Here is a 13,790-nt window from a genome sequence, read left to right as displayed (position 1 = left end):
GACTAACATACCGTCTCCGCTCAGAATCGTTTTTCTTATACAATGATATTATATCATTGAATTCAAATTTAATACCATCCATTATACAGTGACCCACTTGTAACCTACTGTACAGCAGAGCGAAATCCACTTGCCCACCTTTTTTTTATATTAGTTTATTTTATCTCACATAAATTATGTAGCTGAGTACCTATGTTTTTTGTTCGTTTTAAAATATTGCAGCCTATTCCATAGTCACAATTCACAAGGCCAGCATAAACAGTATTTATTCTGTTGCCGTTGTAAAGCCACTTTAGGAATAGTGTATACAGTATAGGTTATATTAACTTTTGTCGAAAACATAGCATTTGAAAATATCATTGTGTAAATAAAATAAAATAACATACTTTAATGAGTTTAAAGTTTAAAAGTTACAACTTACAAGTACCTACGAATAATATTTTTAAATTTCAACAACACAAATAAAAACGTTATTCTCTGTTTAAATATTCAAGAACTAAGAATATCCATGAAAAAAAATGTCACCTATATATTTTTTAGGTTTCTTTCATTTTTTGTTCCTATATATGCAAATAATTCATGAATTATTAACGGGTATACATTGTATAAAATCTTCAAGCCTTAGCTAAAAGTTTTTTTTAATTTTTAACTACAAAATAATATTCACATTTTAGTGATTTTGATAGTTTTGTCAAAATTTTAACTTTAAATACTAATAGAAAAAATCTTGCCTATCTATACAATATTTTTTAACTGGTTAACTGTATTAACTTATGAAGAACCTTGTATTAAATATTCAAGTTTTTTGATCAAACAAAAACATTTTGTTCAATAATAGGTACCTGATTGAAAAACAACTGAAAAAAAATCAAAAATTTCTTATGGTTATAAATAGATCAAAATTGTGAACATTTTAAGTAGCTACAGTTATAAGTTTTTTTGAGTTTCAATAAAAAAATCTAAATTGATTAATTATGTCAAAAAGTGGATATTCGTAAAAATTTTCATTTTTCTCATGCATCTGAATACTACTGGGAATTTCTTACTTTTGACCCAACCCCTCACCCAAAAGAATCAACTATATTCATTTATATACTAGAAAAGATGCTGAAGTTTAAAATTGGAACATTTTTACTGCCCCAATACTGCCGATAGAGCCTGGATATGGCCAATTTAGCCCCCTGGCGACTGTCCACGCCACTGCCATACACAAGGTGTAATATAATAAAAATCATGTAAAGAAATAGAAGTAACGTGATAGCAGTTTCCTTCGTGTTAGTCATACCCAGGGGTTAAAGGGGTACTAAGTCCCTCCACTTCTGACATTGCTTAAAAAGCGTCCCCTTTAACAAATTAGGATTAACATTATTCAGGGTTAAAAGTGCAATGAGTATGCTTACACAATCATTGTTTATACATTATATTATTATATATACAATTACACATGGAACACTTAAAAGTGAAAACTATATGGAGATAATAAAGTTGTCCCCTTGGATTTTTTTCCCACTTTAAGCCCTGGTCAGTGCCCAGTGGTCATACCTGCAGTAACCAGTGTCAATATTAAAATATATACCAGAAAAAAAATCTCTGATTTTAAATTTAGAAAAAGAAATATACGTTCTTAAAATAAGGAAATGTATGTTTTCGAATATTAGTTTGCGTAAAAATTCCGTTTTTTCCAAAAAATTATTTTTCCGCCTGATTATTTTTAAAATTACTGGACATTTTTATGTCCCCCAAAAGTACCATATAGATTCACTTTGGACCCGAAAAGAGGCTGCAGAAATTGAAGGTCGAAGTATTATTTCTACTTTAAATCGTAGACACAAAATCAATGCATTAATCTATCCACTCGCAGCATTTTGTTTCTTAATAGTGTTAAAGTACAATGACATGCAATTAGTTTTAGCTTAAGCGTTTAACCCTTATACTGGACTTGTGATCTAAATTTGTGATAATCTAAAGTACCTATCATGTTTGTAGAAAACATAGTATATTGTAGGTACTATTTTTTAATTTTATGTATACTTATACTTATGCATACTTATACATCGCAGTTATACATATACCTACCCAGACAGCAATTTTTTGTTTAATAATATTATTATAACATTTTAATAACGAATAGTATTAGTATAACGTTATTATAATACTATTATAATATTATCATTACAAAATGCTGTCTGGGTAGTGTGTAATTTTACTTTGAACTCGTTATCAAGGTCTTCCACTGATTGAGTTGTTATGAAAGTAAATTAATTCGTATAAAACACTGAAGTATTATAACCTAAGCTCGTGATAGTGAGAAACCTGAAGTACTATACTTAGTATTCAATAACTGAATTTCAGTTATCAGCTTGATAGTAAACGAGTAGGTGCTGGGTGCACCTGCACCAAACTATATATCGACATTTGTACCTTACTGATCAATTTGTTAATAAGTAATTAGTATTTTAATATTTACTCAATCTAAGTGAATGAAACAATATAATGAAAAACAATTTTTGAATTTTTTTTAATAATAAGATTACTTTCATCTAACATGTTGCGGAGTATGTTTATTTGTTCAGTTTTATGTATCGCAGCCTGCGCCATAGTCACAAGGGCGGCAAATATATTGGCATTTATGCCGTTACCGATTAAAAGCCACTTTCGCGGATTTCAACCATTGTTCGAAGAGTTAGCACACCGAGGACACAATGTAACGGTAGCTAGTTCATTCCCTCTAGATCGTCCAATTGTCAACTACACGGATATAGGGCCATTTGTTAACAAAGAAAGAGGTTTGTAAACTTTAAAAATGTGTATACGATATTTAATACCCAAAAACACATAACACGTATAAATCAAATTAACGTAACAATGTGTCAATGTTAGACCAACACAGTTCAATTAAAAAATTATAATTTTAAGGCTATTTTAAAAATATTAAATAATATTGAATTTTATTCCGTTCTTACATATAAGCGCTCCGGCATAGGCGAACTAGATCTTAAATTTAGAGGGGGCTACAGCCCTATCATTTTTAAAATGAGGAATTAAGTGAGGAGCTTCCCCCCATTAGTCCCCCGAAGTCTTCCGGTCATTGTTACTCGTTATTCGCTATCAATATTGACCATTTATATATTTATGTTACAACAATTAAATTGTGAAGACTATTTTTGTGTTAATTTATTGACAACTTCTATGCAGTATGTAGTAAAAAGTACACGAAATAACACATAATACGTCATACACAGGGTTATCACATACAAATTATATTATATAGTTTATAATATATAAACGATATTTTAAATTAAAATGTATAAATGTAGCTACCGTTCGTGGGATTACAGGAATTATGAAAGGGGGTGCTAAAATAAAAGTTAGGAGTCTACCCCACCCCTAAGTTACACCTATGCACTTCAACCCACTCCCATATAATAAAGGTAGAAAAAAATAGGCAAGTATTAGTTATAACTCAGTACTACAGTCTGTAAATACTGACTCTCCAATTAATTTACAAACTGTATAATTTACAACTTGCTCGTAGAGTGTTTTTCTTGTAATTGTATACGATAGGTATTTTTGTTTTAACACACTAATTAGTAATTGGTCCATTGTATATAATGTACAGACAACATAGACATCATGCTACACTATACAACTATCAGTTCGTTAGATCAATCATATTATTAGGTATATTATTATTATTATATAATATATGCATATTGCATAACGATATAATATTATATTTGATAAAAATAACGATGATCAAGCACATTTAATTTGTAACGGAAATTCTAGTCGTTCCGTTATTGATAACGAGTATTTTGTTTATTTTATTAATATTATTGTTAATATTTATTTCAGTGAGGAATGTAATGGATTTAGTGCACATGAACTTCGTAACGTCGGTTAAAGTGAAATGGGAACTTGGCATAAGATTTTCTGATGTAATCATGTCGCATGGGAACATGAAAAAGTTCGTCCAATCGAATTCGAATTCATTCGATTTGGTCATGATCGAAACTTTCAGTCAAGAGTACACAATCGCAATGGGCCACAAATTCAACGCCCCCGTCATAAATCTTGCACCGTCGATGCCCTGGGTCAGTATTAGCAAATGGCTGCACAACCCTTCCACATTTTCATACATACCGGACGTGTGTATGAAATCAACAGGTGATATGGGTTTTGTCAACCGTTTAAAAAACACCATAACTGGGCTCATGCAGTCTTATGTGGAGAATTACTTTTATTTACCTAAAATGAAGGAAGCGATGAACAAACACTTCAAGTATGAAGGTTGGGAGTCCAGGCCTCCACTCGAGCATATGTTGAAAAATGTGTCCCTAACACTGGTAAATTCAAATTATGCGATTGGTGTACCTAGACCGTATCTTCCCGGTATCGTCGAAGTAGGTGGAATGCACTTAACAACCCCGAAATCTCTACCCGAGGCGAGTTATAAAAGTTAGAAGTAACTGATTTAAGAACTGATTATAGTGATTACTATATTACCTACTATTTGTAAAAAGTTAAACATTTTTATTTAGATATCTTTGTTTTTTTTTTTTTAGAATCTTCAAACTTTTTTAGATTTTGCAGATGAAGGGGTAATATTTTTCAGTTTTGGTACGCTAGTTAATTTAAATGACTTGCCCAAAGAAAAATTAAACATTTTTCTTAGTGTCATTCAAAAATTAAAACAGAAAATAATTCTAAAATGGATACCTCCTAATGATAGTGTAAAGCTATCTGAAAACATTATGACTGGTTCATGGTTTCCACAAAACGACATTTTAGGTAAATATTGTTAGTAATACAAAATTAGAAAGAAAAAAAAATTAAATGTTTTTGTGTAAGTGAAAAAAAAAATAACATTCTTTACAAGGAAAAAATATAAGGAATTCAATAATAAATATAATGTTAACATTAATTTAAACTGTTCATAGGTAGTTAAAAAAAATATGTCCTAACACTGGTAGAGCTAGGCAGATACGTAAAACAAAATTAAAAATTTTAATTTGTAAATAAACAATTATTATTTATTGTAGACATTTTAGATTCTGAGAGGAGCTATGAATGTATTAGTTTTACAATGATGTGTGGGTTTTTTATTTGTGTCTGTCATCACCTTTTAGGACAGTGAAAATGCTTAAATTTTCTTCAACAGAATCTTTTCTGATAGAAAAATGAATCTAGTTGGTACTCTGAGGTCGAAAGTAAAAAATTCCTAGTAGTTTTCAAAAGCGCCGGGAATAACAACAAAAAAATTAAGAAAAACGTGAATTTTTACGCAAAATCAGTTTTCGTCAAAATCGATTTTGGTTTTTTTATATAACTTGAAAACAAATATTCGTAAATACATGACATTTTCACTGAATATTTATATCAAATTAACACCACCCATTACAGTGACACACTTGTAATCTACTGTACAGTAGAACGATACCTACCCACTTGCCCACCTTTTTTATTTTGATACCAATGAGTTTAAGGTATATAATTATTAATTATTAAACCGATGGCAATAGGCATTCTTTCGCCAAAACTATTTTCACACAAAAAATAACCTCAAAGCTCAATCTATAATTTTTCTATTGGCTCGGGCTACTCGCGCCTGGTGGTACAGCTAGTAAAATATAATAATTTATTAAATATATTTTGTGGTATACCTGTATCAGTGGTGTAATCAGGGGTAGCTGGGTGAAGGGGGCTGTAACCACCTCCTGAAATTTCAAGAAAATTAAAAAAAGAATTTTCAATCTATGAAAGTAACTGCAAATACAATAATTTGTATTGCCATATATGAACCAAAACCTAAAATAAAACCTCACCACCAGTATGCTAAACTCTTGGGAGACCATAGTTACACTAACTCTGTGTAACCACATTAGCATCCTCCAAATAAAAATATAATAAATAATAAATATAATATAAATAAAATGTAAGTTTATAATATGTATGATTATGTTGCATAGCACATCCAAACGTTAGACTATTCATAACCCACGGAGGATTACATAGCATAGAAGAAACCGTTAGTAATGCAATACCTATAGTTGGAATACCATTTTTTGCTGACCAGTATTTAAACATGAAAATAGCTGAGGAGAAAGGTTATGGTAAACTTGTAAATTTTTTTGAAATGACTGAAGAATTATTTGAAAATGCTATCAAAGAAGTACTGTCGAATGTGATGTATGTTAATGTTATATAATATAATTTATGCAAATTGTATATAATATATACTAAACAATAAACTGTATTCTAAAAATAATTGCTACTAAATTAGGTATAAAGAGATGGTAAAGATCCAGAGTCAGATATTCAAAGATCAACCAATGAAACCTTTGGATCGAGCTGTTTACTGGGTCGAATATGTTATTCGAAATGGTGGAGCTAAACATCTTATAAGTGACTCATCAGAGTTAAACGAGGTACAGTATTTTGTGTTAGACATATCATTGATATTGCTTGTAATAACTGGACTGATAATATGGTTGTGTTATTTGATAAAGGCAAATATGATATCTAAAAAATTAAATACAGAATAGTTATAATCTATTTATAAAACTACGATTTGGCAATTTATTTTTAGAAATCAATAAACATATTTTAAACAAGTATGATTTCGTTTTATTTTATTATTTCACTGTGAGTATTAAGTAACTTCTTACAAAGAGAAAAATTTAACATTTGTATAGATTTGTAATAGCTATTAGTAAGCTAGGTAGGTATAAAAATAATAATGTATATAGCATAAATATTATAGGTACACCGTACACGTTATTATCCAACATAAATTCTAACCTAAATTATATTTTTGGATTATGAGCGGAGCGAAGAATGTATAGAATTTACTATGTGTGTTTTAATTTTTTAATTTTTCACATTTATTGTGTGTACACTGTACAATGTACACGTTTTATAGTAACTATAAACATAGGCGCAAATAGTGATTGGGATTTGGGGGGGAGGGGCTAAAGCCTTTTTTTGATAATATTGAATAAGCTGAAAATAAAATGTTTGGTGGGGCTATGGACATTTTTTTTGGGGGGCGGGGATTAGCCCCTAAATCCCCCTATTCGCGCCTATGAATATAAAGTTATATTTATAGTTTTATACAATCATAGTTAATACCAGTTTCGAAACCGTTTCAAATATTTACGGTTTTATAGTTCCGGTTTTGAAAATGGTTTTTGGAGTTCTCAGGTTTTGGTTTGGGTTTTTAAAATGTTCAGTTCGGGTTTGGGTTTTGATTCGTTACGACTTTTAAGTTTCATTGATACCTATCCTATATATTGTGATGACTGAGATTTCATTTTCAGAACTTGCACATACAGTGGCGCAACTTGATAATGAGGGGCCCATGTTGAAAATTTCTAGACCGGGGCCCTTACCTGCTAGCAAGAATTAAACACAGTACAGCACTTGGTATAATCCGAACGTGGTTCAAAGTACTCTTTAAACTTTTCTAATATCTCCAAGAACAATTTGAAATTTTCACAAAATCGGTCAAGTAGTTTTTGAGAACCTATATAATAGCCACAGCTTACAAATATATACATTTAACTCTCATGTTTGTTTTAAGATATAATTTCTTTATTCGAAACCATAAGCGTGTGCCGATTTAATGGATCCTTTTACGTCATCTACCAGAGTAATTAATGGCAAACATTTAAAATACTATTTTTTACTAATTATTTAAAAAAAAAAAAAATAAACAAAAATGTCTATCGTTAATCTCAAAATACCTCTCCGGGTTAAACTAACTGGGTCTAATAGTGAATCTAAACCGTTCAGAGACTCTCAAAAACACACAAAAAATGTCGAGTGGTTTAGGAGGAGATCAATGACATACAAACAATTATTTATTTGTACTATATATATAGACATAGATTGTTATTATTTTCAGCCACCCGGCACCCAATTAATTTTACCAAACAAAATTATTATACATTAAAACTTTCCCCGTGACTCCACCGATTTACTTGTGAAAACCGTATTAAAATAAGTAGAGTTCTTTTTGAGATATGCTCGTACATACAAAAAAGGGGCTTCTATATTATAATATATATATATTGATTAATATATTATATTATATTAATTATATCAATATTTAATTATTATTATATTATTTTTTATATTACACATTATAGTAGGAATATCGTATATGAGATCTCGGGGCCCCTGTGAATTGCACACCCAACACTCCCGATATTTGCGCCACTGTGCACATATAATTGCTCTGCACCGCTGTCACGATAATACGTCTTATAAGTTATAACAGGAATTTGTTTTAAAATTATTAGTACCTATACAGTGTGATCACGCTAAGAGGTACCACTGAATATCTCAGATGGGTGACTTTGTATTGAAATGGGGTTTTCGGGAGGTGATAGGGAGTACTTAAATACATATTTTCAGACCAGTTTCAAATTTTTAGCTCACTCAGTACGCGCATGCGCAATACAACTTGTTTTTTTTAACGGCAACCCCAGTTTTTTTCTGCAGATTCGGGTAGAGTATTTTTTTAAAAACATTTATTGTATAAAAAGTTTTTTTCTATTTTCAAAACTGACCAAGTTAGACCTAAGTCAAAAATTGGATTTATGCATAATTCGTGTTTAATGATATTTTCATTTATAACCACTGGACATAATAAGTTAAGTGTGAAATAATTAAATGTTGGACAAAATCGATTTTATATGAGTGCATTTTGTGTTCTTTTAGAATTTTTTGGACGTAACACATATGAAACTCCACTTTCGCGAGCAACATGCCTAATTGACGAACGTGGATAAGCTCTTATGTATGCTAGTACCTGTAATTCTTTATCGTCATCAAAAATATTTGCTCTACGCCTTTGTTGGTTTATTTGTGTGCCAGGAAATCTTCCTTCCTGATTTAACCCTTGTAAAAGTTGTAAGGAATAATTAGATGGTGGATGGTATCTTTCTGGGTATCGTTCGGCATACGTCAAAGCAGTCAGGCGTTTATTACGTCGACTTTCGCCATAAATTAAAAGCAAATTAACTTTTTCAGCGTTATTCATATTTAAAAATTATAGTTTATAGAAGCACTTAATAACCTGACATACACGGATATCGCACACACTTTGTACGAGTCTAGTTACCGAATAAAAGTAAAATTATATTTTTCATCAAATTAATGAATACCTTTGTTTAAATACCTTAATAATTACATTACCTGCTTATCTTATCGTAATTAGGGCTATTTTAAAATAAAATAAAATTAAACTATTAAAATAGTTAAAATTGTAATCCAATTATAGCAGTTTACTAAACAAAAATTATCACATACTCGAGATATTCAATCTAGTAACCAATACAGTATTATTAAATTATTATTTGAAAACAGACAAAGTAAATTAAACATTTAATTGGGTCATATTTTATTATATCTAGTGGTTATAAATGAAAATATCACACGAATTATGCATAAATCCAATTTTTGACTTACGTCTAACTTGGTCAGTTTTTAAAATAGAAAAAAACTTTTTATACAATAAATGTTTAAAAAAAAATATTCTACCCGAATCTGCAGAAAAAAACTGGGAATGCCATTAAAAAAAAAGTAAGTTGTATTACGCATGCGCGTACCGAGAGAGCTAAAAATTTGAAACTGATCTGAAAATATGTATTTAAGTGCTCCCTATCACCTGCCGAAAACCCCAATTCAACACAAAGTCACCCATCTGAGATATTCAGTGGTACCTCTTAGCGTGATCACACTTAAATGAACTTAAATATACTTAAATATACTTTAATAAGTTTAATACTTTAATAACTTAAATATACTTAAATGAAGACATAATAATACTATATACGAATAAATCTCTCAAGTCACAATGAAGTTTCCTCAAAGTTATAAGTTATGACGATAACAATATGTACCAGGTCCTATTCCTTCTTTATCCTGTTGGATTTTAGACAATGGCGTGATGACGATATGTAGGTACTGAAATCAGAAGTTTCTAACTGTGAGCTTGTATCGACAACTGACATATTATTTCCGACCGAAACCGCCGATCAGAATAATAAATGTTATATAATAACACAACACGAGTCTTATACGGAAGTGGTCGAAGGTCATTCGTACAGCTGTTGTAAATAAGGCTGACCAAGCTTGTTAATTGGTAGGTATATAATATACTACTGTTGTAGTTATCTATAGGTATAATCAAGTCTGATGTACTTATTATTATCTTCAAATACTACTGTTGCTTACAACAAACCGGACGAGCACAGCGATTCGTATATTATGATACGTCGTACTAGCACTGCCAGTGATTCCACTCCGACCCAAACGCAAAATATTATTATTTTGTATCACCGTCAGTCGTCACGACCGTACCTAACGCGCACGTCATACTGTTACTATTTTTCTTATTATGTTCGTCCGACCGGACCCGCGGTCTCGCGCTGCAGTTGGACATCGACGTTACGTCGAGCGGACGAAGATTTCACGGAGACACTCGTGGCTGCGACAAAATCTGATGAAAACCCAAATCAAATGACGCAACGATACAAAATAATATTATATCATAATTAAAATATAATAAAATTATAATACATTATATTTCATCATGTTCGCGGCCGTCCCGCGGCTACTGCCGCTGTTGCTGCTCCAGACGTTTCTGTCGCCGCCCGCTACGCTCGCTGCGAACATATTGGCGTTCATGCCCATGCCGCTGAAAAGCCACTTCGGTGGGTTCCAGCCGATGTTCGAGGAGTTGGCCCGCCGGGGCCACAACGTCACCGTGGTCAGCTCGTTCCCGTTGGCGAACCGAAGCGTCCCGAACTACACCGACGTGGATGTGACGCCGGTACAAGGTCTTCCCGGTGAGCATATACCTAAATATTATTATGCTTTATTTATCTGTTCATATTTGTACGTTTGTTCATAAAGCAGCCAATAGGTAATGACAATATTATGACTATAAACTAAAAACATAACATACCTATAGGATTAATATTGGTAGGGCATAAATTCACTTTAGCAACCCACCACCTTTTTAATTTTTTTTTTTTGAAATAGATGTACTTCGACGAGTTAAGAACAATGGTGCAAAAAAAAAAATTTGCGGAAACCATTATTTTGGAAGTTATAGACATCCAAAGTTTGCGATTTTACGTTTATATATACGTATGCGCCATGCGCGCAAGACTGTTTTAATGCCGCGCGAAGTAATTTGAGTTTGGCGACCTGCGCCACTTTAATATTATACTTATGTTTCTTTAACAGACTGGTGACCGGAACCGTTAGGCGACGGGAGGTCCTTTGAGTTTGAAGATTGGCGCGACTTGTGTTACTTTAATGGCATAATTGCAGTTTAGCTCCCCTTCACCATTTTGAATTTTTTTATCGAAACTTATGTAACTCGTCGAGTTAAGAACGATGGTGCAATCAGAATTTGTCGCTCTCACTTAGTTTCGAAGTTATGGCCTTCCAAAGTTTTCGCTTTTACGTTTATACACATGAGCGCAACACTACTATAATGCCGCGCATGGCTAGCTGGTAGTTACCCTGTGACCAACTTGAGGTGGTGTTGCATTTAGGTACAAAGTCCTCAGGTGCTCCATTGCGACTTGAGCACTCGCATATACTATAATGTGGGGAATATTCTTGTGGTATGTACCACAGTCGCACTCTGTGGTATAGGAAATAGGCCACATTTGTACATCAGATATTCGTATATCCCATGTGTCCAGTCCGGATTCGATCGAGGGTGGCCCATTCTTTGCAAGATAAATGGTACCCTGCAGGAATATTATGGTAACTGCCAAGTTTCTATAGGTTTTTAAATTATATTATTAGGTGTCTATGTTGTTTTAGATTATGAGCGTGGGGCAGTGGCGCAACCAGGATTTATTCAAGGGGAGGGGGGTCCAAAAAAATGTATTTAACTACTGTTTTTCTGTCCTTTTCCTGAGTATATACATACATTTAATTTCTTAATAAACACAATTTACTGAGTTTAAGACCAATAAAAAAAAACACACAATTATATTATTTACATTTTAGATTCTGTGTGGAAAGATAAATGTATTAATTTTACAATGATGTGTTTTTTTTAAAAATTTTAAATTATTTTTTGTGTCTGTCATCACCTTTTAAGACAGTAAAAGTGCTTGGATTTTCTTTAACAGTTTCTTTTCTAATAGGAAAGTGAATCTAGTTGGTACTTTGGGGGGTCAAAAGTAAAAATTTCCCGGTAGTTTTTAAAAGCACCGTGAAAAACAAAATAAAAATTAAGGAAAAACGGGAATTTTTACGCAAAATCTGTTTTCGAGAAAATTGATTTTGGTTTTTGGTGCAACTCTTAAACTAATTACCGTAGGCACATGAAATTTCGACTTAATGTTAATATTTTCATTTTCTATACACCATACAATTTTGAAAATATTTTTACTTATTTTGAGCTCTTTACGGACATTTTCAGTTTCCATTTTTATTAATTTTTTTCTATAAATATCAATAAAGTTTTATTTGTTGGTTAAAAAAGCTTGAAAATTTAATAGAAGGCTCCTATAGTATATTGTTTCAATGGCAGATGAAAATAATTAAAAGTCTATAGTCACAATATTTTTTTATAATCATCTAAAGTTCAAATATTGACAAAATACGTAAAAATGACGAACATTTGCAAATTATTTTGAGTTAGAAATTCATGAAAAATTTTTTTTTTAAATCTAAGATTTGAAAATGTAATACAAGATTCCTCATAAGTTTGTCTATCTTTTTAAAAAAAAAAATGTCTACAAGTCAAATTAAATTTTTATGAGCATTTGAAATTCCTATTTTTACACACTTGATATTCACTGGATTTATCATGTTACGATTTTCTTATTTTGTTGTAATTAAAAAACGAATGACTGTAGATACTTGAAAATTCCACTAAATGTTTATATTAGCATTTTCTATATACCATAAAATTTTGAAAATATTTTGACTCTTTTTGAGCTGTTTACGGACATTTTCAGTTTTCAATTTTTTTAGGTTTTTTTTTCTATAAATATCAATAAAGTTTTATCTGTTGGGCCAAAAAGTGTAAACATTTAATACAAAGCTCCTGATATATTGTTACAATATCAGTTGAAAAAAATAAAAATACATAGGCACAATTTTTTTTTTATAAGCATTTAAAGATCGAATTCTGACAAAATTTATCAAATTTTAATTTGAATAATTATTTTGTAGTTAAAAATTTATAAAATGTTCAACTTTTGTATCTAAGAATTGAAAATTTAAAACAAGATTCCACGTTAGTAATTCTGTTACCAAAAAATCTAAAAAATACATAAGCACAGTTTATTTTATAGTCATTTTAAGTACAAATTTGGACGAAATTACAGATTAAAAACCTAGAATAACTATTTTAGTTATTTTGTTGTGATTGTATAATATTATTCTTGGGTAAACTTGAAACTTCCAAAATATACTATGATATATCTATGATAGTATCACGGTTTTTTATTGATGTATAACGCGTTATAAGTACCTACCTAATGGATATTGTGATATTCCTGTGTATATTATAGGTCAATTTTTTTTTAATACCATAGATATAAGTATATAATATGTCTTATACCTAGACCGACATACCATCTCCGCTCAGAATCGTTTTTCTTATACAATGATATTAAATCATTGAATTCAAATTTAATACCATCCATTATACAGTGGCCCACATGTAACCTACTGTACAGCATAATGACATCCACTTGCCCACCTTATTTTAAATTTATATTTAGAATGTATGTCAATTAATTATT

The 13,790-nt window shown here is 31.1% G+C and overlaps 2 protein-coding genes across 4 annotated transcripts in view; both read left to right on the top strand.

Annotated features, from left to right (window-relative positions):
* Nucleotides 1-2,345: 2,345 nt before the first annotated feature.
* Nucleotides 2,346-9,013, top strand: LOC100160721 (UDP-glucuronosyltransferase 2C1). 3 transcript variants are annotated; one of them, XM_029487232.1, is made up of 6 exons: nucleotides 2,346-2,786; nucleotides 3,856-4,445; nucleotides 4,566-4,791; nucleotides 5,970-6,189; nucleotides 6,284-6,428; nucleotides 8,725-9,013. In XM_029487232.1, the coding sequence occupies exons 1-6, from the start codon at nucleotides 2,546-2,548 to the stop codon at nucleotides 8,776-8,778; spliced, it is 1,476 nt and encodes a 491-aa protein (XP_029343092.1). In that variant the 5' UTR covers nucleotides 2,346-2,545; the 3' UTR covers nucleotides 8,779-9,013. The 3 variants fall into 3 exon arrangements, with proteins under 3 accessions (XP_029343092.1, XP_029343093.1, XP_008182197.1); XM_029487233.1 differs by lacking the exon at nucleotides 8,725-9,013 and adding an exon at nucleotides 7,320-7,926; XM_008183975.3 differs by lacking the exon at nucleotides 8,725-9,013 and having other exon boundaries at nucleotides 6,284-6,617.
* Nucleotides 9,014-9,449: 436 nt separating this feature from the next.
* The window catches only part of LOC100163870 (UDP-glucuronosyltransferase 2C1), a 22,089-nt gene continuing 17,748 nt past the window's right edge, over nucleotides 9,450-13,790 (top strand). Inside the window, exon 1 of the mRNA XM_001949862.5 lies at nucleotides 9,450-10,856. Coding sequence (XP_001949897.2) covers nucleotides 10,601-10,856 — 256 coding nt within the window. The 5' untranslated portion in view covers nucleotides 9,450-10,600. The remainder of the gene's footprint in view (nucleotides 10,857-13,790) is intronic.

Source organism: Acyrthosiphon pisum, chromosome A1 (assembly GCF_005508785.2).
Source record: "Acyrthosiphon pisum isolate AL4f chromosome A1, pea_aphid_22Mar2018_4r6ur, whole genome shotgun sequence".
Taxonomy (NCBI): Eukaryota; Metazoa; Arthropoda; class Insecta; order Hemiptera; family Aphididae; genus Acyrthosiphon; species Acyrthosiphon pisum.
Note: the sequence above shows the minus strand (reverse complement) of the source record. Positions and strands in the feature narration are given on the sequence as shown.

What these genes read in the sequence shown, in the direction of transcription:
- LOC100160721 (XM_008183975.3), top strand. Translation starts at nt 2,546, where the DNA reads ATGTTGCGGAGTATGTTTATTTGTTCAGTTTTATGTATCGCAGCCTGC. An exon ending in ATTTGTTAACAAAGAAAGAG is followed by an intron (nt 2,787 to 3,855) that starts GTTTGTAAACTT and finishes TATTTATTTCAG; the next exon opens with TGAGGAATGTAATGGATTTA. An exon ending in CCCCGAAATCTCTACCCGAG is followed by an intron (nt 4,446 to 4,565) that starts GCGAGTTATAAA and finishes TTTTTTTTTTAG; the next exon opens with AATCTTCAAACTTTTTTAGA.